Here is a 25,552-nt window from a genome sequence, read left to right as displayed (position 1 = left end):
GGAGGCCATGAGCAAGTGGGAAAGCTCTGGATGTCTAGGGCGGAGTCCTCTGGGAACTGTCATCTCTCTGGGCTTTTCTCCCTGGGTCCCTGGGAAACCAGAGCCACGTTGTATCACACACATCACTTCCGGATGGCCCCACTGAGTCTCCAGTCTTCAGGGCTCCCCTTAGCAAGTTTCAACCACAGGGGACTTCTCTTCTGCTCCCCCCACCCCACCTCTGCACCCCCAGAACTTCCTCATTGCTGAACCCTTGCCTGGAATGCTGTTCCCTTTGGAGGCCAGGCTTTGCTCACCAGAGCCTGCTGGAGGCTGTTTAGGGAAAGTCCTGGCCCCAGGCTTGTCTATGTGACTCAGGGTTCTTTTGACCAAAAGAGCCCAAACACCAGCCTCCGGTGGAGCTGGGTCTCTACCAGGCGGCAAGAACACATCCCTGACACCCTTCTTCCTGGCTGCCCAACAGGCTAGGTCACCCCGTGGTGACCCATCCCCCTCAGTGGGCACTTGCTGAGCAGTTAGCTAGTGGATCTGTAAGGGACCTGGAAGTGTGGGTGTGGCCAGAGCCAAGAAGGAAGTAGAGAAAGAAAGGGAAATTCTGGTTAAGAGCAGGGTGAAAGCAGGAGGCAGGGATGAGCATGCCAGGGATGAGAACAGTGTGCCAAAGTCCTGAGGCAGAGGTAGGGCTGCTGGTGGGGGAGAACTCAGCACCTCACCGTGGTGCCTATGGGACTGAAATTCAACTGGGTTCCAGGAGTGACGCAGCCAGGAACTGCCAACACCTGTCTCTAGCCTGAGCCCCCCATCCCGGGTACATTTACTCCCCCCCCCCCCCTCCCCCCACCCCACACACCCTCCCCCCCCACGCAGCCTGGGTGCCCTCAGGGGAGGGGAAGTAGCTCTATGGAGGAAGCAGTGAGTTGAGTTTGGGAAGGTCAGGATGGGCTCTTTGGGCACCTGCAGGCCAGACCTTGGTGGGGGCAAAGGTGCCCTGGGCTGGGAGCAGCTGGCATGAGTGGGCAAGTGAGGGGAGGACACCCCAAGCGTCCCATCAGGGATGTTTGCGGCTTGTAAAATAAGAGCACAAGGTTTTTAAGGCCCAGGGAGAGTCCTGTTTAACCTGAACGTGGAAAGAAAGAATCCAGTATGGCCCAGTCCCTGTATCCCCTGCTCCTGGGTGCCCACGCTCTCTGTCACAGACATCATCACACAGTAGGTGCTGCTGAGATCCCCTGCTCCTGGGTGCCCACGCTCTCTGTCACAGACATCATCACACAGTAGGTGCTGCTGAGATCCCCTGCTCCTGGGTGCCCACGCTCTCTGTCACAGACATCATCTCACAGTAGGTGCTGCTGAGATCCATGTGAGAAGGATGGACCACACAGAGTTGTCCAGTGGTAAAAACTTCATCTCCATTCCAGGATGGTAACTAAGCTCACAGGGAGGTGAGTCCAGGAATCTCAGTCCTGACTGTGTAGGAGGAGCTGACGCGGCCTGCACTAAGCAAGTGGGGTCCAGAGGCCTCAGAGGATCAGAGGTGGGCACTTCTTCCAGAAACGTCTAACCTTGATCCGCACCAGAGATAGTGCTTTGTGCTCTAGTTTGATTTCTGTTGCTCGGATAAAACACTCTAATCAAAAGCAATTTGGGGAGAAAAGGGGTTACTTAATTATTTATTATTATTATCACTATTATTATTATTGTATTTATTTTATGAAACAAGGTCTCTCTATGTAGCCCTGGCTGTCCTGGAACTTGCTCTGTAGACCAGGCTGGCCTCAAACTCAGAGATCCACTTGCCTCTGCCTCCCTGGTGCTGGAAATAAAGGCAGGCCCCTGCGATTTCCCCAAATGCGAAAAACTCAACTGCATAATTTGTGGTAGTGGGGGACTGCGTTCGCGCTCCCCCTGAAAATAAATGAGAAAAAAAAAAAAAAGGCAGGCCACGAATTAAGATATTCAGGCCTAGAGAGATGGTTCAATAGTTAGAGCACTTGCTCCCCTTGCAGAGGTCCAGATTCATTTCCAAGCACTCACATATGGCGACTAACAACCATCTGTAACTCCAGGGATTGGATGCCTTCTTTGGCCACTGTGGACACCTATACACATGCATGTACACACACGTACACACACGTACACACACACACACACACACACACACACACACTAATAAAAATAAAACTTGAAAAAAGACAGTCACACACTAGTCATGTGTGGTGGCTTAGGCCTCCCAGCTGTCTGGGAAGCAGGAGGATTGCTGTTTCAAAGCTGTCTTGAACTATACAGCAAGACCTCGTGTCAAAAGACAAAAATGTGGGTCACCGCTCTGTAGCAGAACACTTGTCTAGCAGGCAGGAGGGGCGTATCCGCAGTACTGAATGGGGAAGGAGGCAGGGGATGCAGATCAGTTAGTCGAGTGCTTGTCTAACAGGCTCGAAGCCCTGGTTCAGATCCCCAGCACCACATAAACCCAGTGTGGCGCCCTATGCCTGTAATCCTAGACTATGGAGGTGGAAACAGGAAGGTCAGAAGTTCAAGGTCATCGATCATCCTCTGCTACAGTTTGAGGCTAGTCTGGGTTACATAAGACTCTATCTCTAACCAGTAACAAAAAAAAAAAATAAATTAAAAAGGAAGAAAAACAAAAGAAAATGAAGGAATCTGGTGTGCTGGTTCACACCTGGAATGCTAGTGCCCTGGAGGCTGAGGCGAGAGATCACTAGAGGCCAGCCTGCACTATACAGTGAGTTCCAGCTTGAGATATATAGTGAGCTCTTGTCTCAAAAAAAAAAAAAAAAAAAAAAAAAAAAAAAAAAAAAAAAAGACAAAGGGCAGGCAGCAGGCAGCTTAAATTCGGAAAGCTCAGCCATGGCAGCTCCAGCCTCAGGAATGGCTAGATGCAGCCATTTCACTTTTTCTCTTTGCTTCCCCCACTGGCCGCCTCCTGAGATGACTTCCGGCTTAGTCTCCCTGTGGTCATGGTGCTTCAGGCAGGCACTGCGCTGCCAGAGTCCATGGCAGGCCTCTGTCCCCATTATCCCTCCCAAGCTGTGTCCCCAGGGCCCTTCTGGGCTAGGAACCTGTACCTGAGCCCATCCCTGAGGCTGCTGGCCTCTGGGGTTCTGCTCAGCCTGGCCTGGTCACACACAGCGACAGGGAGAGCTGCTGGTGACAGGGTGGGTTAAGAATCCTCTGGGAAAGAGGACTCCGTTTTGCCTTCTAGATACTGACCAAGTGTTCTGCAGGCTAGGCCTGCTTTCCTATGTCCCAGGACCCCAAAGGACGTCTCAGAAGCTCCAGGGGTCCCAGCAGTGCCAGCCATAGTCCAGCCTCCTGTCCAGGGCCAAGTTCTGAGTGGGCGACACCACCCAGGGAGGCTGCTGGCTCCTCTCTGCTCTGTGGGGACAAAATAAATAAACCTGATAAACTGGTATTTATGCCACAGCCTGGGGCAGCCACAAGTCACTGGGCAAATATGGTCAAAATTCAAGTCTACAGACAGCCAGGCTGTCACACAGGGGGCCCACTCTACCTCCCAGGGGCCACCTCTGACCTCTCTCAGGACACGCCCAGGGGCAGAGAGTCGACTTGCACTCTGGCTTTGTGAGTCACAGATGAGCTGCATCCTTTCCCCCAGATAGACCCCACAGATGAGCTGCACGCCCCTCCCCCAGATAGACCCCACAGATGAGCTGCATGCCTCCCCCAGACAGACCCCACAGATGAGCTGCACGCCCCTCCCCCAGGCGGACCCCACAGATGAGCTGCACCCCCTCCCCAGACCCCACAGATGAGCTGCACGCCTCCCCAGACCCACAGATGAGCTGCACGCCCCTCCCCAGACAGACCCCACAAGTACCTCTTGTGAAGAATCAGCCTTCGAGGGTGAATTCGGGGACCAGCTGCTGCTGCTTCAGGACACATCCAGGACTACAGAATTGTTTAACTTAAATTGTGTGTTTGTGACAGGTTCTCCCTTAGCCCAGGCTAGCATGGAACTCAAAATGTAGCCAAGGATGATCTTGAACTTCTGATGCTCCTGCTTCCTGGGTGCTAGGCTTGCACAAGTCTACCTCTCTGCCTGGGTTATACAGGGCTGGGAATTAAACACACTACCCTGTGCATTCTGGTTCAGTGCTCTATCCACTGAGCACCCCACCCCACCCTAGCCTCCAAATTAAGTTCTTTGGAAGTGAAGCTGGCACTGGAGTCTGGCTTGTCAGGAGGGGCCGGAAACACCCTACCTCTGTGGTGATGTTGTGTTCCCCAAAATATTGTTCACCCTAACAAACTTATCTGGGGTCAGAGAACAGAACAGCCACTAGATATAGAGGTCAGAAAATGGTGGCACATGCCTTTAATCCTAGCATTCCAGAGGCAGAGATCTGCCTGGATCTCTGTGAGTTGAGAGCCACACTGGAAACAGCCAGGCATGGTGACTCATGCCTTTAATTCCAGGAAGTGATGGCAGGAAGCAGAAAGGTATATAAGGCGTGAAGACTGGGAATTAGGCTGGTTAAGCTTTTAGGCTTTTGAGCAGCACAGTTCAGCTGAGATCCATTCTGGATGAGGACTCAGAGGCTTCCAGTCTGAGGAAACAGGATCAGCTGAGGAATTGTTGAGGTGAGGAAGCTGTGGCTTGTTCTGCTTCTCTGATCTTTCAGCGTTCACCCCAATACCTGGCCCTGGGTTTGTTTTATTAATAAGAACTTTTAAGATTCGTGCTACATACCTCCACTGAGCTCAAAGTTCAGAACTGGAGACAGAGAACAACTAATGGAATTATGACCAAACCCAGAAGCTTGCCCAGCAGTGGGGAGGGGCAAAGCAAGGGAGAGGGCAGGAACCATGGGGAAGGGCACTGAACGCAGAGCACAGCGCACATACAAAGGCCCTGTGGTTGAGGGGTGCTCTGGCAAGGTGCACTTCCTCCACAGACAGTACTGAGCACCAAGTGTGTTCCAGACAGAGCACTGGGCACTGGAATGACAAAACCCTCTTCCTCCCTATTGGGGTCACAGGATCCAGCTGAGTCTGCTCCCCAATGTGCCCTCAGGCTCCTAGGCCTCCAGTGCAGGTGAAGAAGTGCTGGCTGAGACCTCTCCCAGCCCCTCCTCTCCACCCACCCCAGCCAGGATCACTCTGCAGGTAGTCTGGGTGGCCTCAGGTGATTCACGATGGCTGTGTGCAGGAGACTCTAAGGTTCCCTCCCCCCACATCCCAACACAGCGTTCCCAGGCACATAGCAGGCCTTGTCTGCTTCCCAGACAAAGCTGGGTGTGGGTGTGACATGCCACTTGCCTGCCAAGCCTAGGCCCTAGGTCCCCAGCCCAGCTTTCTGTAGCTCAGGGTAGAAAAGTGCCACTCTGTTTTTTTGTTTTGACCCTCAACCAACCCTTCAGCATGGCCTGTCAGCTCCCCTTCATAATTTTATTTTTATTTTTGTTTTTAATTTCATGGGCATTGGTGTTTTGCCTGCATGTATGTCTGTGTGAGGGCATCAGATCCTCTGAACTAGTTACAGTTGTGAGCTGTCACGTGGTACTAGGAATTGAACCTGGGTCCTCTGGAAGAAGTCAGTGCCACTGAGCCATCTCCCCAGCCCCAGTCCCCTTCAAATGAGCCCAAAGTTGACCTCCGCACTTCCAGTCTTCCCCACCAGTCACAGTGGACACCTCCCTGGTCCTCCAATGTGTCAAGCCCAGCCCCACCTCAGGACCTTTGCACGTGCAGTGTGCTCTTCCTTCTGCCATATGCTCTTAGCCTGCACTTGGTGGCTCTTCATGGAGGCCTCCCTGGCTACCATCCAGAGGGGAGCAGCAAGCTCATCTCTCCCATCTCTCCCCTCTCCCCTTCCTCTTTTTTTTAATTGTTGTTGTTTTTTGAGACAGGGTTTCTCTGTGTAGCTCTGCAACTTTCCTGGAACTCACTCTGTAGACCAGGCTGGCCTTGAACTCACAGAGATCCACCTGCCTCTGCCTCCTGAGTGCTGGGATTAAAGGTGGCACCACCACTGCTGGGCTCTCACCTTCCTCTTGACAAGGTTCTGGGCCATCTGCTCAGGAAAGCACAGTGCTCTTCCAGGTTGGAAAAAAACAAAAAACAACAACAACAAAAAAAAAAAACACAGCCACACTGCGCTTGCTCAGAGATGTCTTTCGCCTTTTGCTCCTGAAAGCTAATGTGAAAGCCCCTCCACAGAGCTCATCATCTGAAATCAGCGGTCAAGAGGGCCCACTACTTCGCTGAGCCAGCCTTTGGCCTCACACAGATGTGGTCAGCTGGGCAGTAAGAGACAGGGTATGACAGCCTTTCCTGAACAGCTACGCAGACCCTGGCTGCAGGAGGGGCTCAGCCACGCTGGTGTGTGTATGTGCTGGGGAGTCCTTGTAAATTCTGCCAGAGAGGCAGAAGGCAGAGAGTCCTCCAGATTATGCTGGAAGCTCAATGGAGGAAAGAATTAACCCTAAATGAGAAATCACTGTCTAGAGGTGAGCTAGGGGATTGTGTGCACATGTGTGTGTGGTGTGTGGTGCTGGGGATGGAATCCAGGGCTTTGCCCATGCCCAGGCTAACACTGAGGTGCATCCGAAGCCCTCCACAGTGGGATTCTAAGATACTTTATGACTTTTGTGTACTGTCTCCTCATTCTAGAAGGTTCTTTTCTGCCCCTTCAGCCATACGTTTCAGTTGCTATACAGGGAACTCCCCCCAAACTTTGTGGCTTAGCATTGCACGCTCCTTTGACTCAGCACAAGGCCTGACCCCAAAGTACAAATCCTACATCCTGTGTGGTGGGAGGATGAGGCAGGAGGATCTCAAGTTTCAGGCCAGAGCCTGAGATACAGAGTGAAGCTGTCTCAAAAAGCCAAGGAAGTAAACAGTGTCTTCTCTATGCAGATGTGCACACAAATCACCTGTTGCTTTCTCCATCAGAGTATGTTTATTTGTATTGCAATTTAGGTATTCATTTATTTATTTACTTACATTTCTTTCGAGACAGGGTTTCACTCTGAAACAGGCTGACTCCAAACTCAAGGCCATCCTTCTGTCTCAGTCTCTTGAGTGCTGAGATTACAGGCTTAAGCCATAATACCCAGATTCTAGCAGGACTATTTATATTTATAGTTTAGAACAGCATCTCTATTCTTAAAATTCCTCTAAAAATGTCCCTCATTGCCAGGGCTCAGTAGGGGCCAGCAGGTGGCACCCAGGACTTTCTGAGCCATGGGTCATGCAGGAGTTGGGGGGTGGAGTGGTAGGGGCTCCCCATCTCTGCTCTCACCATCCCCCCATGAGCACCCGGGGATAGAGTAACGGGCTGATAAGCAAAGCCTGACTCTTATCAGCAGCCCCAGGAGTTATTGGGAGGGCAGGTGCCACCCCACCACTGCACAAGGTGACACCCAGAGCAGGGAGCTCTGGGCAGCTGTATCTAGACACCCAACCTGTTGCCTGGGGTCCTCATTCAGTGTTTACATGTCTGAGGAAAAACACCAGTGTGACTCAGCAGGCAGAGAGGGCCAGGAGTGGGGGTGACGCCCAGCTGGCTGTGGGTGAGGTGGAAGAGATGGGGCGGTGGCCTGAACCTGGTCCTGATGTCTTATGTGGCTAGATTCAAGGTGCTTGGGTTAAATCCAGCCCAGTCACTCGCCAGCACTCTGGCAACACCTAGACACAACTGGATTTCTCTGCCTGGGTTTCCTATCTGGCACAGGGAGGGTCAACCTCCCACGGGGTGCCAGGGTCTGAGGGAGATGTAGATGGGGAACCCACAAGATCTCAGGCTCCAACGACAGCCTGAGTTCTGGAGACATGAGGCTCACACTAGTAGTGTGGCTGTAGGTAGCTGGAAATGTGGGTCCTTTCTGTGGGGAGCAGAGGCCTGAGCTTAAAGGAATTGGGTGTGTCTCTCCCCTGATGATTGCTCAGTCTTTCCTGGGGCTCATGGGCTGGGTGCCTACCTCACATTAGACTCTACTGGTTACTTAATCCTCCCTTGTTTAGGAACTTGGTAATTACCCAGTTTATAGGAGATGTAACCATGCCTGGTTCAATCATCCAAGCACCAGGATGGCTGCTGGAGCTCCAGCCATCATGTCCAAGGTCTAGAGTGGTAGAGCCAGAGATGACCTGAATAGCGGCCCCTCCCACTGCATCCTGACTGCAGTAGGTCCTTGGGAGAGAGGTCTGTACACCTGATGGAGGGATGGTGGCATGGTAGAGGACTGGCCAATGTTTCACCTGGCACTCGTGGGTGCTAGCTGGCCAGTGGGCCACAGCAGACTTCCAGGCAGGCCGGAGCTGAAGCCTGGATCAAATTGCTCGCTCTGCCCCCAATCCAGCTCCCCTCAAGAGATGACTGTCCATCACACTACCTGGGAGGGGTTCTCAATGAGGAACCGAGGCAGCTGAGAGAAGAGCCAAGGGCAGAAGCTACTATTCCAACCCTGCCCAGGGTTACAAATGCCTACTCCAGCCTCTGCCCTCAGGAACAAGGGAAATCTATCCCTGAGGACCATTCTCTAGTGCAAGGGGAAGCAGTTGGCTTGAACAGCTGGTCCCGGGAACCTCAGAGGTCACTGAGACCATTTGGCTCCCAGCTCTCCTTGCCTGTCCATGAGCACACACCTCCTCCTCCCCTACAGACACTCATGGTTATCTGTTCCTAGCCTGCTTCCTCCAAAGAAGTCCCCCTTCCTCCTGGAGTTCCAAAAGGCTCATGTGGCTCTCGTGACCCAGACAAGGCCTACAGCCACGTCGGAACCAACCCCTGGGGTAGAAGAGAGTGAACGGCCAAGGAGACTGGGCGGCAGGAGAGACCCCCCCACACCACCACCACTGGGCCCCAATAAAGCTAAAGCTGAAACTGACGCTAAGGGGTGCAGGGCCAGCTTAGCCTGTGCAGAGGAAACTGAGGCCCCAAAAGGAACCAGGAACACACACACACAAGGGCACAGAGCAGGTCTGCTGAGACAGCAGGGAGGGATTTCACCACCACCAGAGTGGCTCCCTTCCTTGGGGCCCTGGACTGTACTGGAGAGCTGGACACCAAAGAGGTAGGAGTAAGAAAGCACCTGTGGCCAGAGCTCCAAACTAAAGTCTCAGGCCCCCCGGGCCTGCGTGTCCCCACCCCTGGCCAGAGTCTGCAGGCTGTGGGAGGCCACTCCTGCGAGTGCTCTTGGCTGAGATGATGGCTGGAGGTAGCCAGCGCATGGATGCCTTGGTCATACTGAGGTTCGAAACCTAGACAGAGCTGGGATCTGCCAGTGACTCACACATCTCAAGGCCCGAAAGCCTCGCAGCAGTGGGTGCCAGGGATGAGGGTCCCACTGAACAGGGTAGGTCCCCAGGGTAGGGGAGAGGTAGAGATTATGCAGCCAGCCATGTGGGAACTGGACCTTCGCAAGGCTTTGGCTCTGGGCAGGCATGGCAGATGATGCTCAGCTGGACAGTCCATACAGGATAGTGTTGGGACTCAGCCTACTCCACCTGGCCTACTGCCCACCTGCACCTAGGCTAGAAGCTCCAGCAGGGAGTGGCAGCTGACTGCCCCTGCACGGAGAAGGTCCAGCCCAGGGCCTAGGGCCCTCTCCTCCCTCAGCCATCCAGGTCCCCCCACCCCCACCCAGGTCTAGCTTCTCCCCAAGTGACTCCAGCTCATTCCCCAGAGGCCATGGTCCTCACCTACCACACAACACATGGAGCCTGCTCACGTTATCCAGTATGCCTGGGTCTGGGGCGTGAGTGCACACATACACTTGGTGTGTGTGTTGCTTTGCAGACATTTGTGCAAGTGTGCATTTGAGCTGAGTCAGGTGTGCTTGTGTGTGATTGTGAATATCCACACCCCTGTGTGTGGAGTTTTGTGTGTACCTTGTGTCAATGTCCACGGGTAGTGAGCAAATGATGTATCCATGTGTCTGGCTGGCTGAACCTTCATGTGGAGGGCGAGCACACTAATGTGTTTACAGTCTGTAAGCACATGATTGCATGGGAGTGTGCCTGGCCCTCGGGGCTGGATGGTCTTGTGCTTCCTCTGGGTCACTCTGCACCAGGTCTGTGCTGGCACCTGCAAACACTGGGGAGAGAAATCCTGTCCTTGGGAGGTAAAGCAGTGAAAACCCCTGTCCTGGGACAGTGTGGGCTCTCCTAACCAGACCTTTCACTGTGCTGCACCAGGGACAATGAGGACTCTGCAGCTTGCCATCTGGACCTGGGGACGTCCCGTGGGAAAGTGTCCGGTAGCAAGAACAGCAATTATCATTGCCCTTAAGAGTGGTGTGGCTGTGCTGACTGGCCCAGAACAGTGCCTTTGAACTCTCCTACGTTCGCCCTGTCCACAGCCCTCAATCCTAAGACCCAGGAGGGCATTTTCCAGGCCAACAGGCCTTCCTCAGGGCCTGTCCCTGTGGCTGCCACCGGCTGATAGAGACAGGAAGTATACTGGCTTCGCGTGGTCTTCCTGATAACCCTGGCAGTGCCCGCCACTCCCTCCCTGGCCCCACACTCTTATCATCGGCAGCAAATGTCAGCTGCGGGTTGAGAGCCCCACAATGACCTTCTGACCCTTCAGTGTTTGCAAACTGACACTTGGAAATGGAGGCCTGGGACGAAAGCAAACCCAATCCTGGCAGCCCAGCTGGCCTGGGCCACAGAAGAGGGAAAGCACATTATCTTAAAATCTTAAAGCCAAACTAAGCAGAAACCAGAACAGGTTCCTGGAGGACCCAAGGGATAACGTAAGAAAGCAGCCCAGGTCCACTTCTACTGCTAAAGGTTTGAGTATTAGGGTCAAAGGTGAAGCCTGGCCAGACCTGGCTGCACCTACCTTGTGGCGGCTGGAGTCCTCCGGTTCAGACTGCTGGGACATCCGGGGCAGGCCCTGCTTGTCACTGAAGCTTGCAGAGGCCAGCAGAGGCTGAAGCAGGGTAAGGGTTTGATGAACAGCTGTCAGAAACCCTGAGCACAGGACCACCATGACCACTGAGAGAAAAACCTCTGACCAACTTTCTCTTTAAAGAAAACGTTTTATTTTTATAATCAGAACATTCTAATAAAAATATTATTATAACATTACTCCCTCTGTTCTCCTGGCTTGAGTAGCAGGCATGCTGCTGAGTGCCTTCACACTGGCTCCCTGAGGTAGGTGTGGAGGGACCCACTGCCCAGCCTGCGGGCAGCCCACGCTGCCAGAGATGCCCACTGCACCCCTCCCAGACGTGGGCTGGACTCCCCTCTGTGCAGCTAGGTCACGCTCTGACTGGCACACAGGTAACAAGAGGAGGGAGGGTGCAGGGCCAGGAAGGAGGCCTCAGTGGCACAGCAACAGACACCTGAGAATTCGCCCCGATGGGCACCTCTGCAGGTGGGGTGGGCAGCCGCAGACAGACAGGAGCCCAGAGCCCTGCAGGGCTGCGTTCTGGTGATGGCCGCCCCAGGGGGGAGGGGTAGCTCCAGGCATCCCATCAGTGACACTGTCACAGAGAAATACTGTCATTGTCTCCACAGGGGAACTATCGACCAAAGCCAGTCTCTAAGTAAAAAACAGGTTGGGGTTCTCGATGATGGTGGTCTTGCCTTCATCAGCAGAAGAATCCCAACAGGACATGGCACAGTGCTTCGACTGAGGGGCAATGGGCGGGGTTCCCAAAGAGGAAGGTGGACGACTGCACGCGTCCCAGAGTAAGGCACCTGGCATGGAGTGGCTGCAGAGGTTCCCAAGAGTGTACCCCTTACTTCTCATGTCCTTCCTCAAGGCACAGCAGGGCCTGGGCTGGAGAAGAAGCTGTCTGGTGCCCTCGGCAGGTGGGCCCAGGGGCCTGAGGAGACCCAAGTGCTGGTGGCTCCTGAGGCTGGCAGGCGGTGGCTGTGGCCCTAGGCAGGACGCGCCTCACTGCATCCTGTCGGGCTGTAGCTGAGGCGCCTGGTACTGCACGAAGGTGGTGCCCGCAGGCGCAGCGGCAGACAAGGCTGGGGGCATGGCGGCCGGGTAGCCGTAGCCCACGAAGCTGGTGGCTGTGGCAGGTGAGGCGGCGTACGGATACTGGTCGTAGGCAGCTGGAGGATACTGGGCATAGGCTGGGCTGCTTGGTGTATACTCAAGGTAGGGCGAGGACAGTGACGGCACAGGGGTGGCAGGTATCACCACGCTGGGCTGCACAATGGCTGGCGGGTAGATGTAGTGGGGAGTCAGCCTGTGGGCCAAGCAGAGTGTCAGGGCTGCAGGCGGAAAGGGACAGGACGGCGGCAGAGTGGGGGAGGCCAGGGCTACGGAGGGCGAAGAGGTCTGTGCTCCGCCCGAGGCGGCAACCCCATCCACAAACAGCTGCGGCAACATCACGGCGGGTGTGCTTGGGCACCAGGGCCTCGCACGGGCAGCACCATCCCTCCACAGGCCACTAACGCCTGCTCTCACTGCAGCCGCCGCCTCCTCCTCGGACTAGAACCACCCTCTCATGGATCTCCCGCAGGACCCACTGTGCAACGCATAAACATGGAGCAATCTCAAGACTGAGGAGGCGGAAGCGGGCAGAGCTCAAGGCCTGTGGAAAAACTTGCCCATGCTCCTTAGCCACCCACCACCTCCCGGACAGCAGGATGCTGGCATCCTTACTAAACTCTTGCCACGGGAGGCTGACAGAAGGGTTGCAGGTACACCCACTGCAGGCACACACGGGGGACGGACAGACAGACAGGTACACCCACTGCAGGCACACACGGGGGACGGACAGACAGACAGGTACACCCACTGCAGGCACACAAGGGTGACGGACAGACAGACAGGTACACCCACTGCAGGCACACACGGGGGACGGACAGACAGACAGGTACACCCACTGAGGACACACACGGGTGACGGACGGATAGACAGGTATACCCACTGTGGGCACACACGGGTGATGTACAGACAGGTACACCCACTGCAGGATGGAGGGTGCATAGCGCTGCTGATGAGCTCGGCTCACACCCTGCTAAGTAACAAGATGCTCGAGGGTTCGTATCTACTGTCCCACCAACACACCCATTTTAAAGTCAGGAGGCATACAACCCCACCCCAAGCCAGGCCACTGCCCATAGTAACACCTTTGAAAGAAAACTCATGGAGGAGGTGCAGACTCCAGGCCGAGTACACCTAACACGCACAGGTCCAAGAGATGAGGGCTTCCCAAGGGCACCCAGAGAACGCCCAGTAGAGACAGAGGGGAGAGATGGGGTCTACTTGGGTCAGAAGTCTTTGGAAGGCTGAAGAGCACATGTGCATGACTAAAAAGAGTTCTAGTCAGCTGCTGCTGGTGGTGCACCCCTTTAATCCCGGGACTCAGAAGGCAGAGGCAGGCAGGATCTCTGTTAGTTCAAGGCCAGCCTAGGCTACACAGTGAGTACCAGGACTATTATACAGAGAAACCCTGTCTCAAAAAAAAAAAAAAAAAAAAAAAAAAAAAAAAAAAAAAGAGCTCTAATCACGAGCAACAGAGCAGCACCCAGCACCTGCCTCATGGACAGGTGACATTTGGCTTCTGTGTGGTGGAGCACTGGCCAGCCATGGGCAGTGGGTGGCAGAGAGGCAAGCAGCGAGTATATCGATGAATTCGAGTAATGTATGTGTGAAGACAGGCCACAGATGGATGCCAGTGTCTTCCTGGGTCACTCTCCACCTTATATATTGAGGCCGGGTCTCTCACTTGAACCCAGGCCTCATAGATTCTCTAGTCTCGCTCCCAGGACCCCATCTGTCTTTTGCATGCTGGGATTACAGGCAGACGGCCATGGGATCTGAACTGTGGCCACGACACTGGTGCAGCAAGCACTTACCTCCTGAGCCACCTCCCCAGCCCCTACAGCAGCACCTGACAGCACATGGACCAAAGGGCCCTAGGCAAGGCGGGGGCAGCATTAGGAAAGCCACTGGAGTGCATGCAAGGAGGCGGAGCTGACACAGGGGAGAACTTCTGCACCCAGTGCCCTCTCCATTTTCAAAGGGCAGGGGCAGCTGACAGATGTTGCCAGGACACCATTCACCAGCAGTGGTTGGCATCCTATATGCCACACGGCAACTAACTGCAGCTGTGAGGCCAATCAGCCTTTGGTAGGAGCCCCAGGCAGGTGTCTGCCCTACCTCCTCGATTGGAATGGCTCTGATGCAGATTTAAACCCTCCCTCTGGGCTGGTGATACCCCAGATTCCTGCCGGCACACAGCCATGGGCAGAACACATGGCTGGGCTCTGCAGGAAGAGGGAGACAGAAACCAGAGCTCAGGGGAGGCTGCCCAGGCAGGAGTAGGCAGGACAGGCCTGGGAGGCAGGGTTCCTCTTCCTCAGCCTCCCATCACCACTCAGCTGGCCCACCAGATCCCTGAGCCCATGCTGAGACCAAAACCTCCAGAGCAGACCCACGCACCGGACACTCCTGCCTGCCCCTGCCTCAGCTCGGGGTCCAGGGCCATTTCCTGCTCTGTCCCCCAGTCTGGCCTGGTGGAGGGTGCTGCTGGATGCCTGCTCACCAGGCAAGACTGAGGCCTTCCTAGAGCAGCAAAGCCAATGTGGTTGTCCCTACCTGGGTGTGGGATGGGGAGCCCCACCTGGCCCCTGGGACTCAAACACAGGTTCTGAGAGTGTTATGCTCTGAACTTCCCTAAACATGGGTGGGACGCCCTGACCCAACCCCTCTAGGCTATGTGGCATTTGCTAACACTGAGGCTCCCTGCAAAGCCAACCCACAGCCCATGCAAGGATATATGCCTACAGCAAGGGCTGGCTTTCTGCTCTGCCCACCTGGAGGACCTGCCCAATCCTCTATGTCCTAAATGCTCAGGGTCACCCATGTCTCTGCCTCCACCTGTGCTTCCCTTGAGGTCTCTGCCAGGCACTACTGTGGTGGCTGACACCATGTCTGTCCAAGGCACAGGACAGGTGAAAGAAGCTCAGAGACCTGAGTGACCCACCAAGTCACCCTCCTATGCCACACTCCACTGGAACCACAGTTCTAAACAATCACTTGTGGACACCTTTCTGCAGGATCTACTGGCACCTCATGGTAGAGAGGAACATGGCCAACATCCTAAACACCCGGGGCAGTTCCTGGAACAGAGCATTATCCAGCTCCAAATGCCGCATGCACACAGTGGAGAACCAAGCTCACGGTGGTGGTACACGTGGGCAGCACAAAGCCTCCACACGCTGGCCTCCACCACAGGCATCCAGGCCCCAAGGAGCGGCAGCTGGGACAGAGGAGCCTGCACACCAGATAACCCTCGGGCACACAAGTCACAATCTACTGAAAACCCACCTGGGTTCTAGCCCTGTGCCCTGTCCCAGGGCAGCCCAGGTCCCAGGCTGTGCACTGCTGCACGCCCCAGCCACACCTGCCTGCAACCTGGAGGTGCCGTGTGTCCAGAGATGTCCCCAGTGCTGCTCAGACTCAAATGCCAGCCACTATTCAACCACTATCACGCCCAGCCTAGCAAGGGCACCTGCCTCCCAACCCACCACTTCAGTAGTACGGGTCCTGCAGGACTCAGTACCCTCCATGTTCACTGCACCCACCACCCAAAGCCTCTCGATACGGCTGTCCGTCTCCCCCACTTCCTTCCTGGCCAGCTGGACTCCCTTGCCTAGCCCACTGCGTCCCTCATACACCACTCGAAAGTGTCTCCATAGAGACTTCAAGACCACGTCACCCTAGGAACCAGAACCCTCTAGTACTACCCCACGGGACCCAAGCAAGCCCAAGCTGCTCCTGTGCCTTCCTACATGACAGCCCACAGCCACCTCTCCACCGAATCTCTATCCTGGATTCCTGCTGCCCCTGAACCACACCCACTCCAGGGTGTTGACACCTGGGGGCACACGGCCTGAAGGGTTCTTCTCCCCAGGACCATCTTGAGGGTCCCTCCTGCCTCTGCTTTTATTTTCCACATGAAAACACATCTTTGTACATCTTTTAATTGGTCCTATCATTGTACACTTTCAAATGGCCCATTCGGGCAGAGCTTTCCTTGCTTCCAGGGTCCCCAAGGGCCCAGAACAGAATCTGTGGACACCTGAGCACCCTGGGCAAGCCAGAAGGCCCAGTCAGAGCAGAGAGCAGCAGCCTCAGACAGGGTAGGATGGCACAGAAGGTACAGCTCTGCCTGTCAGGTTCAGAGCAGACAGTCTGACCGCCATCCTCAGTGCCCCCAACAGCTGCCTGCTTCAGTCCGAGGATGTCCTTATCACAGCCCTTACAACAACACGCCCGCGGGAGGCTAGATGCCCACTCTGTGAATCCCTTACCCTGGCAGCATCAGGGCAGGAGAAGGGGGGGGCGGCAAGTGAACAGAGACCTTTCATGCCCAAGTTGTCCAGTCTTTTGGGCTGAAACCTAAAGGTGGGGTGACCCACTCTCTCTGGGGTGGCTCCCATTCCCAGCCCAGAGGATTCTGCTACCAGCTTTCTCAGGTTCAGTCTCTGGCTAAGAGCAGACACCAGCATCTCCTCATACCTAGGGTTCCATTTCCTCACCCTTTTCAGGGAACCTTCTGCCCCTTCTCAAGCCAGTGGCCTGGGACAACAAATCCCAACCCTGTGTAGAAAAGAAGAGAAGAGTTCCTAGGCTAGAGGCCGCCAAAGGAGTCTAAATCTGAGCTTTGGGGACAGACCCTCCTGCTAGGGAGACCCATGTGATGTTGGGGAAGGATGACTCAGGCTCTCAGCTTCCCACTGGTACTTGGTTTTGGGTAGCCCTGAGCTACCAGGCCACCCTAGGCTGAAGGGAAGTACCCAGAGTGGGATGCTATGGGTGCTGACCAGGGCTGACAGCTGAGTCTGAAGGGTGGGGCCATGAGAACCTGACCCACGGGGAGGGAAGAGATGATGGCCTCTCCTTCCATGCAGAGTCTGGATACAAACAGCCAAGAGCACTTGGCTGACTTGACCTAGGGTCCAGATCTCACCTGCCTGTTTGAGCTTTCACTGGTCTCAGTTTCCCCACTGGTAAACTAAGGATGCCACAGCCACATCTCCTGGGCTGCCCCCAGAAGAGAGGTGGGAACTCTGCAGCCATATTTGAGACATCCATCTCCTCACAACATGAGCACAGCTACCATGTTACTACTAACTAGGGCTGAGGGGGCAGTGCCAGTGGAGGCTCTGGCCCGTGTGTGCAGCCCGACTCTCAGAAACATCACTGGCCACAGCCCAGGAGGGCCCATTTCCCGAACAAGAAGCCACGACTGAAAATAAAAACGAAAAAGGCAAATGAGCCCATTTCACTTTTCTCTTTCTCCCTGGGGGCCTCACGCCTCGGTGCTAGAGGCGAGCTGGCAGCTTAGCAGCAGCCCCAGCCTTGGGGGGAGGGTGGCTTGTGTGTGGCAGCCTGGCAAGCCTCCTGGGAACCCCCTGTGATGGGGGACACCAGGTTCTCTGGGGTTCAGAGACAGCCGGGTGAGTGTTGGGGGTAGGTGAATTCAGGCAGGAAGAGGACACACCACTGTGGGAGCCACCTGGGAATAGCAGGTCCACATGAATCTGCCCAAATCCCACCTGCTAGATATGTTCAAAGTTGTACATCACGATGGCCTCTTCCTCCAAGGTCAAGTCCATCTACTATCCACTCTGGAATCTCAGCCCTTCTCTTCAGGGCTAGTGGTTCAGGCGATTCCACTGTCTCAGGCTGGATGGCAGTGGTCTCAAGGAGAGACCTGCTGGCTCAATCCAGCAGTCGAGGGATGCCCTCAAAACAATCTGAATCCCAGTACTTGGGAAGCAGGGGATTGCCGTGTGGCCCAGGAGTAGAGAGCATACTGCATGACTTTGATCCCAGCACTTCAGGACCTCGTTTCAGAAAAAAGGACCCAAACACTGCTAGTCTCTGCTCCCATCTCAACACCCCACAGTCCCCTTCCCTCTACAGCTCTTACACCATCCTGTGTGGTTCTGTCTCCCCTGCTGCAAGACTCCTGGCAGGGGGCACTGTGGTCACACCAGTTGAGTAGGGTCTCTGGCCGCACACGAAGGGAGCGTCAGAAGTACTGGAGACTCCCTGCCGGTTCCCAGCTGACACTGAGCCCAAAGGAGAGCTGGGAGGGGAGCAAGGCCACTGTTCCAAGGGAGTCTAAACTCTTGGGCCAAGATCATCAAGGGGCCAGTGGGCCACCTGGTGGACCTCCATGCCATGGGCACATCTTTGGGGCTAACCCAGCCTCTACAAACCCTTTCTGGAGACTGAGCCATGGACCCTTAGCCTCGGGCTTCAGAAGCGGTCCCCTGGGCATTGGCAATAACCTACTCTGAGAGGAACCTACAAACCCCCGAGGCTGGCTTCTGTCACAGCAGCCAGGGACAAAGAGCAGGTGCGGCAGCCGGGCTGCACGCCCTCTGGGAGGGTCAGACAAGACAGCCCACGCCTGCCTCCAGACAGGCTGCCAAACAGGAAGTGATGATGGGGGAAGCGAGGAGGGCCACCCCCAAGAAAACACACAGGTGGTGGGGTGAGCGTGCTCGCACCTGCTGCTCGGGCTGGCGTCGTGCCTGCAGCACTTCCAACGCCTCACTGCTGCACCCCAGACAGGCCTCCTGAACCAGAGCCTGCCGCACACTGCCTCTGCTGGCCTCTTCACGCTGGCCTCCCCTTCCACTGCACTCAGTGAGAGCAGGACAGACCCCTGGGAAGGGCAGGAACAACCCTCCTCCCAGCCTCCCCTCACATACACTGTCTATGCAGGAAATGGCTGGCAGTGTGGGACCCTGTAGGACTCCTTTACACCGGTAACAGCATGTGGCTTAACAAGCCAGTCAGACTCAACACACAGCAGTGTTCGTTCCCCTGAGGGGCACCCCCAGCAGCACCTGCTTAACTGGAGGTAGTCCTTGCCACACTGGGCACTGGGCTGGGGACGTCTGTCTGTCTCACTCAGCTTGAGTCAACAGTCTGACAATGCAGCACTCTAACTATGACTCCCCATCACTTCCCCTTAGTCCACAGGCCTGGTCACATGGTGTCAAGACAGACATCTCCACACGGGCACCAGGTCCATCCCACAGAGAACTGCTGTGGAGATGGCTCTGTATAAATAAATGCTGACTGGCCAGTAGCCAGGCAGGAAGGATAGGCGGGACAAGCAGAGAAGAGAATTCTGGGAAGTGGAAGGCTGAGGCAGAGAGATGCTGCCAGCCACGGCCGTGAGTACCACCATGTAAGATACTGGTAAACCATGAGCCATGTGGCAAGGTATAGATTTATAAAAATGGGTTAATTTAAGATAGAAGAACTAGATAACAAGAAGCCTGCCATGACCATACAGTTTGTAAGCAATGTAAGTCTCTGTGTGTTTACTTGGTTGGGTCTGAGTGGCTGCGAGACTGGCGGGTGAGAGAGATTTGTCCTGACTGTGGGCCAGGCAGGACCAGGAAAACTCTAGCTACAGAGAACAGTCTCTAAAATGATGGCTGTGGGAAAGCCCAAGCCAGAGGGATGATCCTCGATTGTTGTTGGTCCAGCACCTGAGCACACTCATCCAAAAACTGTCATATGAGCGGAGAGTTGCTTGGAAGAGGGAGGAGGGCCTGAGAGGCCCTAGGGAGAGGGCAGGCCAGCAGTCTATGTGGCCCCAAGCTTAGGTCAGCTGAGGGCCTGTTGTGGGATCATCCAGGAGAAACCCCAAAGCTTTCCATGGCCTTGGGATCAGCATGTTGCATCAGTTAGTCCTTAACGTGGTCCTGTCAACACTGCTACTGTACGGAGGGGCAGCCTGACACCCAGCGGCCTTGGGACCCTGGCCTGACCTCAACCCCTAGGGCCTGGCCCTATTTTGGGGAGAAGGATCAGAGTGTCTGGGCATCTAGCCACAGCAAGGTTCCCCTTAAGAACACGGAGAGCAGCCTGCTGGAGCAACAGGCCCTTCAAATATAGTTCAGGAGAGGTTCCAAGGGCTGCCAGGCCAGAGACAAATCTCTGCTCTCCGTGAGCCTCAGGCTGAACGTGGACAGATGCTCTTGACCCTGGGAGGCCCTGACAAGCTAGGTCAACACATAACCAGGGTGGGGTGATCTCCAACTGCCCGGCCCTCCCTACCCCTGCACTATCCCCTGTGCTCCAGGGCTGGCAGAGACCCCCTTGCTCGAAGGCCTCGGGTCACTTATCTCCACCAGGGACTACCTACCACAAGGCCTGAAGGCTGGCAAAAGCTATTGCAATGGCTGAGGAAGGCTGCACCAGATACTAAGCCTTGGCCCGAAGATACAGTTACATGATGGACAGGCACAGGCTGTACAGTCAGTCATCAAGGCTACATAGGTCTGGTCAACAAGCAGGCATGGGGCAAGCAAATGGGACCTGGGCAAAGAGCAAAGCATTGAGTTCTCTCAGAGTCTTTGTAAGCTGATGGGTAGTTCTGACCAGACAGGTGAGGACCCCACAGTGCTTTGGCCTATAGGCGGGCTGTGGGGTCTTCAGAATGTCAAGGGCCCAGAAGGCCTAGGAAAAAGTACAGTCAGGCAGGCGCCTGCAGGCTCTGAACTGCCAGGGTTCCAGCTCCCACCAGGCCCTAGGCCAGGGCAGACTAAGGCTGACGGACAAAACCAACCGCTGAGTCAGGCCGGCCTGATTGTTTGCAAAAACAAAGGGGGTCGCTGACAGCCCAACTCTGCCTCCCAGCTAGGAGGGCAGGGCACTTACAGCGATGCCCCAGGCAGTGAGGCCTGGCCACACCACCACCACTCCCAAGTCTGTAAGGGCGGGCCGTGGGATGTTCCTCGAAGGAACCCAAGGACCAACGGCAATGTAGGTTGGCCAGTCCCTCTGCCCACCTGTCCATTTAGGTCTACACTCCTTGGCAACCTACAAACACTGTGAGGCCACTTCGTAGTCACAGTGTTAGATGACCAGTCCACTAATCTAGTTACAAATCACTGTGGCCCCGATGTCAGATGCACCTGAGAATCAGGGCTCCTGGAACATGCCGGCCCCCAAAGACAGCAAGTGTGGCCCTGAGTATACAGGTTCAAACCTCAGCCCCGGGTAAGTCTCTAGCCATCTATGATGACAGGAGGAAGGCCTTTTCCAGGAGACTACAGCATGTTGTCCTTAAGTACCGGGGTCCCTATTTTCCAGATGAGGAGAGGCAACTAAAGGGGGTACAGTCGGACAGTAACAGACAGGCTGTGAACCTAGATTTGAGGGCCACAGAAGCCAGACACTAGTGATTGCAAGGCCATTATTATGTGTCAGAGCCAGTGGGAAGGCCCTGTCCCAGAGTAAGCAACTGTCCGTGTGAGCATATCTCAGCTCAGCTCAGCACCAGCCTGAAACCCAGGCCCAGGAGCACAGCAAGCTCCCAGAAGTAGGGGTACCCCCTCACACAGCCAGCAGGGGAGAAGCTAACTTGAAGATACCAAGGCTGGGGTGTTCCCAAACTCCTTCCAGACAGGCTAGAACAGATCCCAGGCCAAAAAAGTGACCTGGCACCATCTGCCACAGTAGCACCCCAAGTACTTCCCCAGGAGAACGGTGACACGACGACAGGAAACACAGGCCGGGGCCCAGACCACAGCTCCCCATAGATACGCCCTGCTCAGTTCACACCAATCCCAAGGATAGTTGTGGAGAACAAAAGTGCCGCCCCACAGGACAAGCAGCACCCTTTCCGGCCATCTGACCCATGTCTGCCGGCCAGGCTAGCTCCAGCCCCCACAGACAGACACCCCACTCTACCCCACCCACCGAGCTGAGACACAGAAACCTGGCAGTCAGAATGTGGCAAGCTTGCCACTGCAAAGTGGGGTGGCTGTCAGTCCCCACCCACCGGGCCCATTCACAGCCAGTCTACACTGGATAAACAGGTGACTGTGGCCAAACCAAGTGGCAGGGTCTAACTTTTGTGTCCCTTAGGTGAGTGAGCCGCCCTTCCCTAAGCAGCTGCCAGGCCTGTCCCTTTTTTTTAGGATGGAAGGAGGTGGGACACAGAGCAAGTGACTCACACAAAAAGGCAACTAGTGACAGTTGTCTACTACACCATTCACAAACATCAACCTCACCTGGTACAGACCCACATCAGAGAGCACCCCGGAAGAGCCCAGCCCACCAGGCCCCGTCTTAGCAGACACTTCAGGAGGGCTGCCTGCACTGGGTGTGGACTGAAGCCCGACTCAGAGTCTGAACAGCTGTCCCCACATCCACAGTACAGGTAAGGAGAGGATGTGCGGCAAGGTGTGCACCAGGCTAGAAGGCATGTGTGCCCCCGCCCAGTTAGAGAAATGTAGTTGGTCTTATCTCTCCCTCCACACTTCCAAAACACAATTCAATTTCTGAAAACAGCCATTTCCCCGGCCTTTCGTGTCTCAGACCGAGAGGCCCACAGCGGTCCCACCTCAAAGCCCTCCCACCCACACTAGCTATATCCACTCACCCATAGGTGCGCTGGATCAAGGTGGGGTGTAACTGCTGCACACCAACAGCAAAGCCTAAAACCAGAGGACAGTTAGGAACAGGGTAAGGTTGGGTAAGGCCCCAGAGCCACACACAGGGAGGCAGACTCACAGGTGCCACACTCCCCTAGTCAAATGATAGTTAGTTCCTTCTCCCATCCCAGCCACCACCTCTGTCCCTGCTAGTGAACTCTCAAAACACCCAGTCAAAGCTCAGAAGTCCACAGGTGGCAGCAGCTTCTCTGGGTGACTCCTCATCTCCAGCCTCCTCAGCTACAGACTTCTTCTTCCCTCCCCACCGCCAGCAGGGCAGACATTTGAGAATCGGTATCCCTGGGACTATACACTGCCCATCAAGCTCCCAAGCTAGGGGTGGCTGCCCCAGGCTGGCTCTGCAGGCACATGACCGCTGGCTGCCACTCTGGGACAAAGGGGGAGGGGGGGGCAGTGTATTCCATCAGACAGAGAGAAAGGCTGAATATAGAAACAAGAAGGGCTGGAAAGAAAACTCCAACTCTCACCAGTCTGCAGGCTCCTAGGCTTGGCACCCAGGTAGGCCAGGTTCACATTGGCCTTGCGGCCATCGATGATAGGGTTGGGGTCTTTGCAGGCCCTATCAGCTGCTGCCCGATCCGCCATGGTCACCTGCGGGAACACAGAGGGTCAGGGGCTTCGGTGGCTGGCTGAGGGAAGCAGGACAGAGGGGAAGAGGGTCCTGCCCTGGCATCAGGCCATCCCTGGGTCTCCTCCCAGGGGGGTATCGGGTACTTAGGACCCTTAGGGCTGTCTTCTCTGTCTGCTGGATTACAGCTCCTTCCTCTAAGTTCAAGTGCTGGGAAATCAAGCCTTCAAGGACAGCAACAATCCCCTGGGAGGTGGAGCAAAGAGAATCCCTAGAGAAGCACCCCCCACCCCCCAAGGCTGTTCTGCCCAGGAGTAAGTACCGTTAACTTTCTCAGAGGAGAAGTTTGGGGACACTAGAGTGGAAGGAAGTGGGAAACCGTCTTCAAGTAGCTAGTGCTAAAGCTGACGCTTATTTGGGGAGGCTGGAAAGTGTGGGGGAAGGGCCGACCCGACGGCCCCGGGAAGCCCCGGAGTCCCGGCTGCGCGCGGCGGGTCTGGGAGGCGGTGGGGGAGGGGCGGCGGCAGGTGCGCGCGCCGCGGGCACTCACGAAGCCGTAGCCGCGGGACTTGCCGGTCTGGCGGTCGGTGATGACCACGGCCTCCTCGATGTCTCCGAAGCCCTCGAAGTACTTTCTGAGCGATGCGTCGGTGGTGTGGTAGGGCAGGCCGCCCACGAAGATCTTGGTGAACGTGGTGTCCTTCTGCGAGCCGTGCATGGCGCTGGGGGCGGCGGGCGGCCGCGGGAAGACGCTCGGGGCACACGCGGGCTGCAGCAGCATCGGGGCCGCCGCTACCGAGCCGGCCGGCGCATGCGGGAACGTCGCAGGCCGAATCCGACTCCCCCACGCCGTCCTACGCCGCTCTTCGGTTCGCCGCGAAGCGCCTACTCTGAGCCCCGCGGGCTGCCGGCCGCCTTTGTAGCCGGCCACGCCCAGCGGCCACGCCCCCTGTTTCAGACACGCCCCTGACAGCGGGGGGCGCCGGGAAATGTAGTTCTAGACACGCCCCACGTGCCAGGACGAGGGGCCGGCGAGTCGGCTTAGCTCCTGAGTGTTCGCGGTTATCAGCTGGTCTCGCCCTGCGCAGGGTCCGGCAGATTCCGTTCAGTGGTTTACGCCGAAGCGACTAGGGGTGCAACGTACTCGTTAAAAGGTCCGAAGTAGTGGCTCAGCTGGTCATGTGCGAAACCTTGCGTTTGATCTCAGCATCACGTAAACCTGGCTGGTGGCACACACCTGTAAACCCAGCACTCAGGAAGGGGAGGAAGGAGGATCAGAAGTTCAAGGCCACCCTTACCTATGTAGTAAGTTTGAGGCCAGCTGGGCTAAATGAGACTCTATTTCAAAAAAAAAAAAAAAAAAGTAAATGCAAAGTGGATTTTGCCGTGTATATAGACATAATTACCATCATAAATACTTTTGGGGACCTGGGGTGTCAGGCACTTCATGCTGGATCTTCAGCAGAAGCATATACCCCTGGGACCCTAGTGCCTTTGTGGAAATGAGGGCTAATCCACAGTGAATGTGTCTTTTACAGCCTGATGGAGGCTAAGAGCCATGAGACCACGGGGAAGAGCAGAGGCGGCTGGTCTCCTTTGTCACTAGCATGGAGACTCCTGTAAGGGTCACCCTTAGCAGGAAAACAAGCAGAGAGCATAGCATGCCATGTGTAGAAGGGGGGCTGGGGGTGCCAGCCTGCAGAGAACTCTTCTGGCCCAGGGCAAATACAAACGTGGGCCCCTTGTCGAAAAGCCGTGAATCTCAGAGTGTGGCGACGCACTGATCCTAATACTCAAGAGGTGGAGTTGAGAGGATTGATTATAGGTTCATCCCCTGCTCCACAGAAGTTCAGAAGCTAGCCTGTAAAACCGCGTCTAAAAAAGAAAGCAGGAATTTCTGCACAGAAGCAGGTCCAGCGGCTAAGGAAGCAGCTCTCATCCCGTGTCTCCCATGCCCTCGTCTCTGACTATCACATTGGAACCTGACGACCTGCAACTTTTAGTGGGGTTACAGCTGGCCCAGCCCAGTGGTCAAGGGGGACAGAGAGGCAGGCAGGTAGTCTCCTGGTGGGCTCAGCCCCACCCTGTGCTTACAAAGTCGGCTCCTGGCCGGAGAAGCTTGATTCCACCTAGGTGCCTTCGCAGAGGGCAGAACCCCATGCATGCCGGAAAGCCTGCTGGGATACCTCTTCGCAGCTTCACAGAAGTTCCTTTGCTGTTTGGCTTATTTTCCCCAGGCACTCACTACCCAACCGGGGCTTTTCCTGATCTAAGGGTCTCCTGATGCTGTTGAGTGAGTTCCCTAACAGCAGGGAACTTGCAGGATTTCCTCAAGCTGTAGGGCTCGGTAAGATAGGTCTGCCTTCGGGAATATCTGTTGAGTGGATCCATGGTGGGATGAAAAAAGGCTCACGACCAAAGATCCCTTAAGAAGTGTCTTTAAAAAACTGGTTAAAGTATGTTCTTGACTTATCCCTAGGGGACCGAGACTGCCTGGCCCTGAAATCTTGAGCCACTTAGGTGCCT

The 25,552-nt window shown here is 55.5% G+C and overlaps 1 protein-coding gene and 1 pseudogene across 1 annotated transcript; one reads left to right on the top strand and one right to left on the bottom strand.

Annotated features, from left to right (window-relative positions):
• Window positions 1-1,728: 1,728 nt before the first annotated feature.
• Window positions 1,729-1,908, top strand: LOC114709831 (annotated as a pseudogene).
• A 9,102-nt stretch (window positions 1,909-11,010) lies between these two features.
• Rbm38 (RNA binding motif protein 38) lies at window positions 11,011-23,932 on the bottom strand. The gene is made up of 4 exons (XM_028893783.2): window positions 23,577-23,932; window positions 22,926-23,049; window positions 22,386-22,440; window positions 11,011-12,197 (listed from the first exon to the last, which is right to left on the bottom strand). Exons 1-4 carry the CDS (start codon window positions 23,805-23,807, stop codon window positions 11,894-11,896), a joined length of 714 nt encoding a protein of 237 aa, XP_028749616.1. The 5' UTR covers window positions 23,808-23,932; the 3' UTR covers window positions 11,011-11,893.
• Between the last annotated feature and the right edge of the window lie 1,620 nt (window positions 23,933-25,552).

This window comes from Peromyscus leucopus, chromosome 4, assembly GCF_004664715.2.
Source record: "Peromyscus leucopus breed LL Stock chromosome 4, UCI_PerLeu_2.1, whole genome shotgun sequence".
Taxonomy (NCBI): Eukaryota; Metazoa; Chordata; class Mammalia; order Rodentia; family Cricetidae; genus Peromyscus; species Peromyscus leucopus.
Note: the sequence above shows the minus strand (reverse complement) of the source record. Positions and strands in the feature narration are given on the sequence as shown.

Bases quoted from the DNA above. Each gene is read 5' to 3' on its own strand.
- Rbm38 (XM_028893783.2), bottom strand. From the start codon at position 23,807: ATGCTGCTGCAGCCCGCGTGTGCCCCGAGCGTCTTCCCGCGGCCGCCC. The intron at 23,050-23,576 runs GTGAGTGCCCGC...GTGTTCCCGCAG, and splicing joins AGTCCCGCGGCTACGGCTTC to GTGACCATGGCGGATCGGGC. The intron at 22,441-22,925 runs GTGAGAGTTGGA...CTCTGGTTTTAG, and splicing joins GCCTAGGAGCCTGCAGACTG to GCTTTGCTGTTGGTGTGCAG.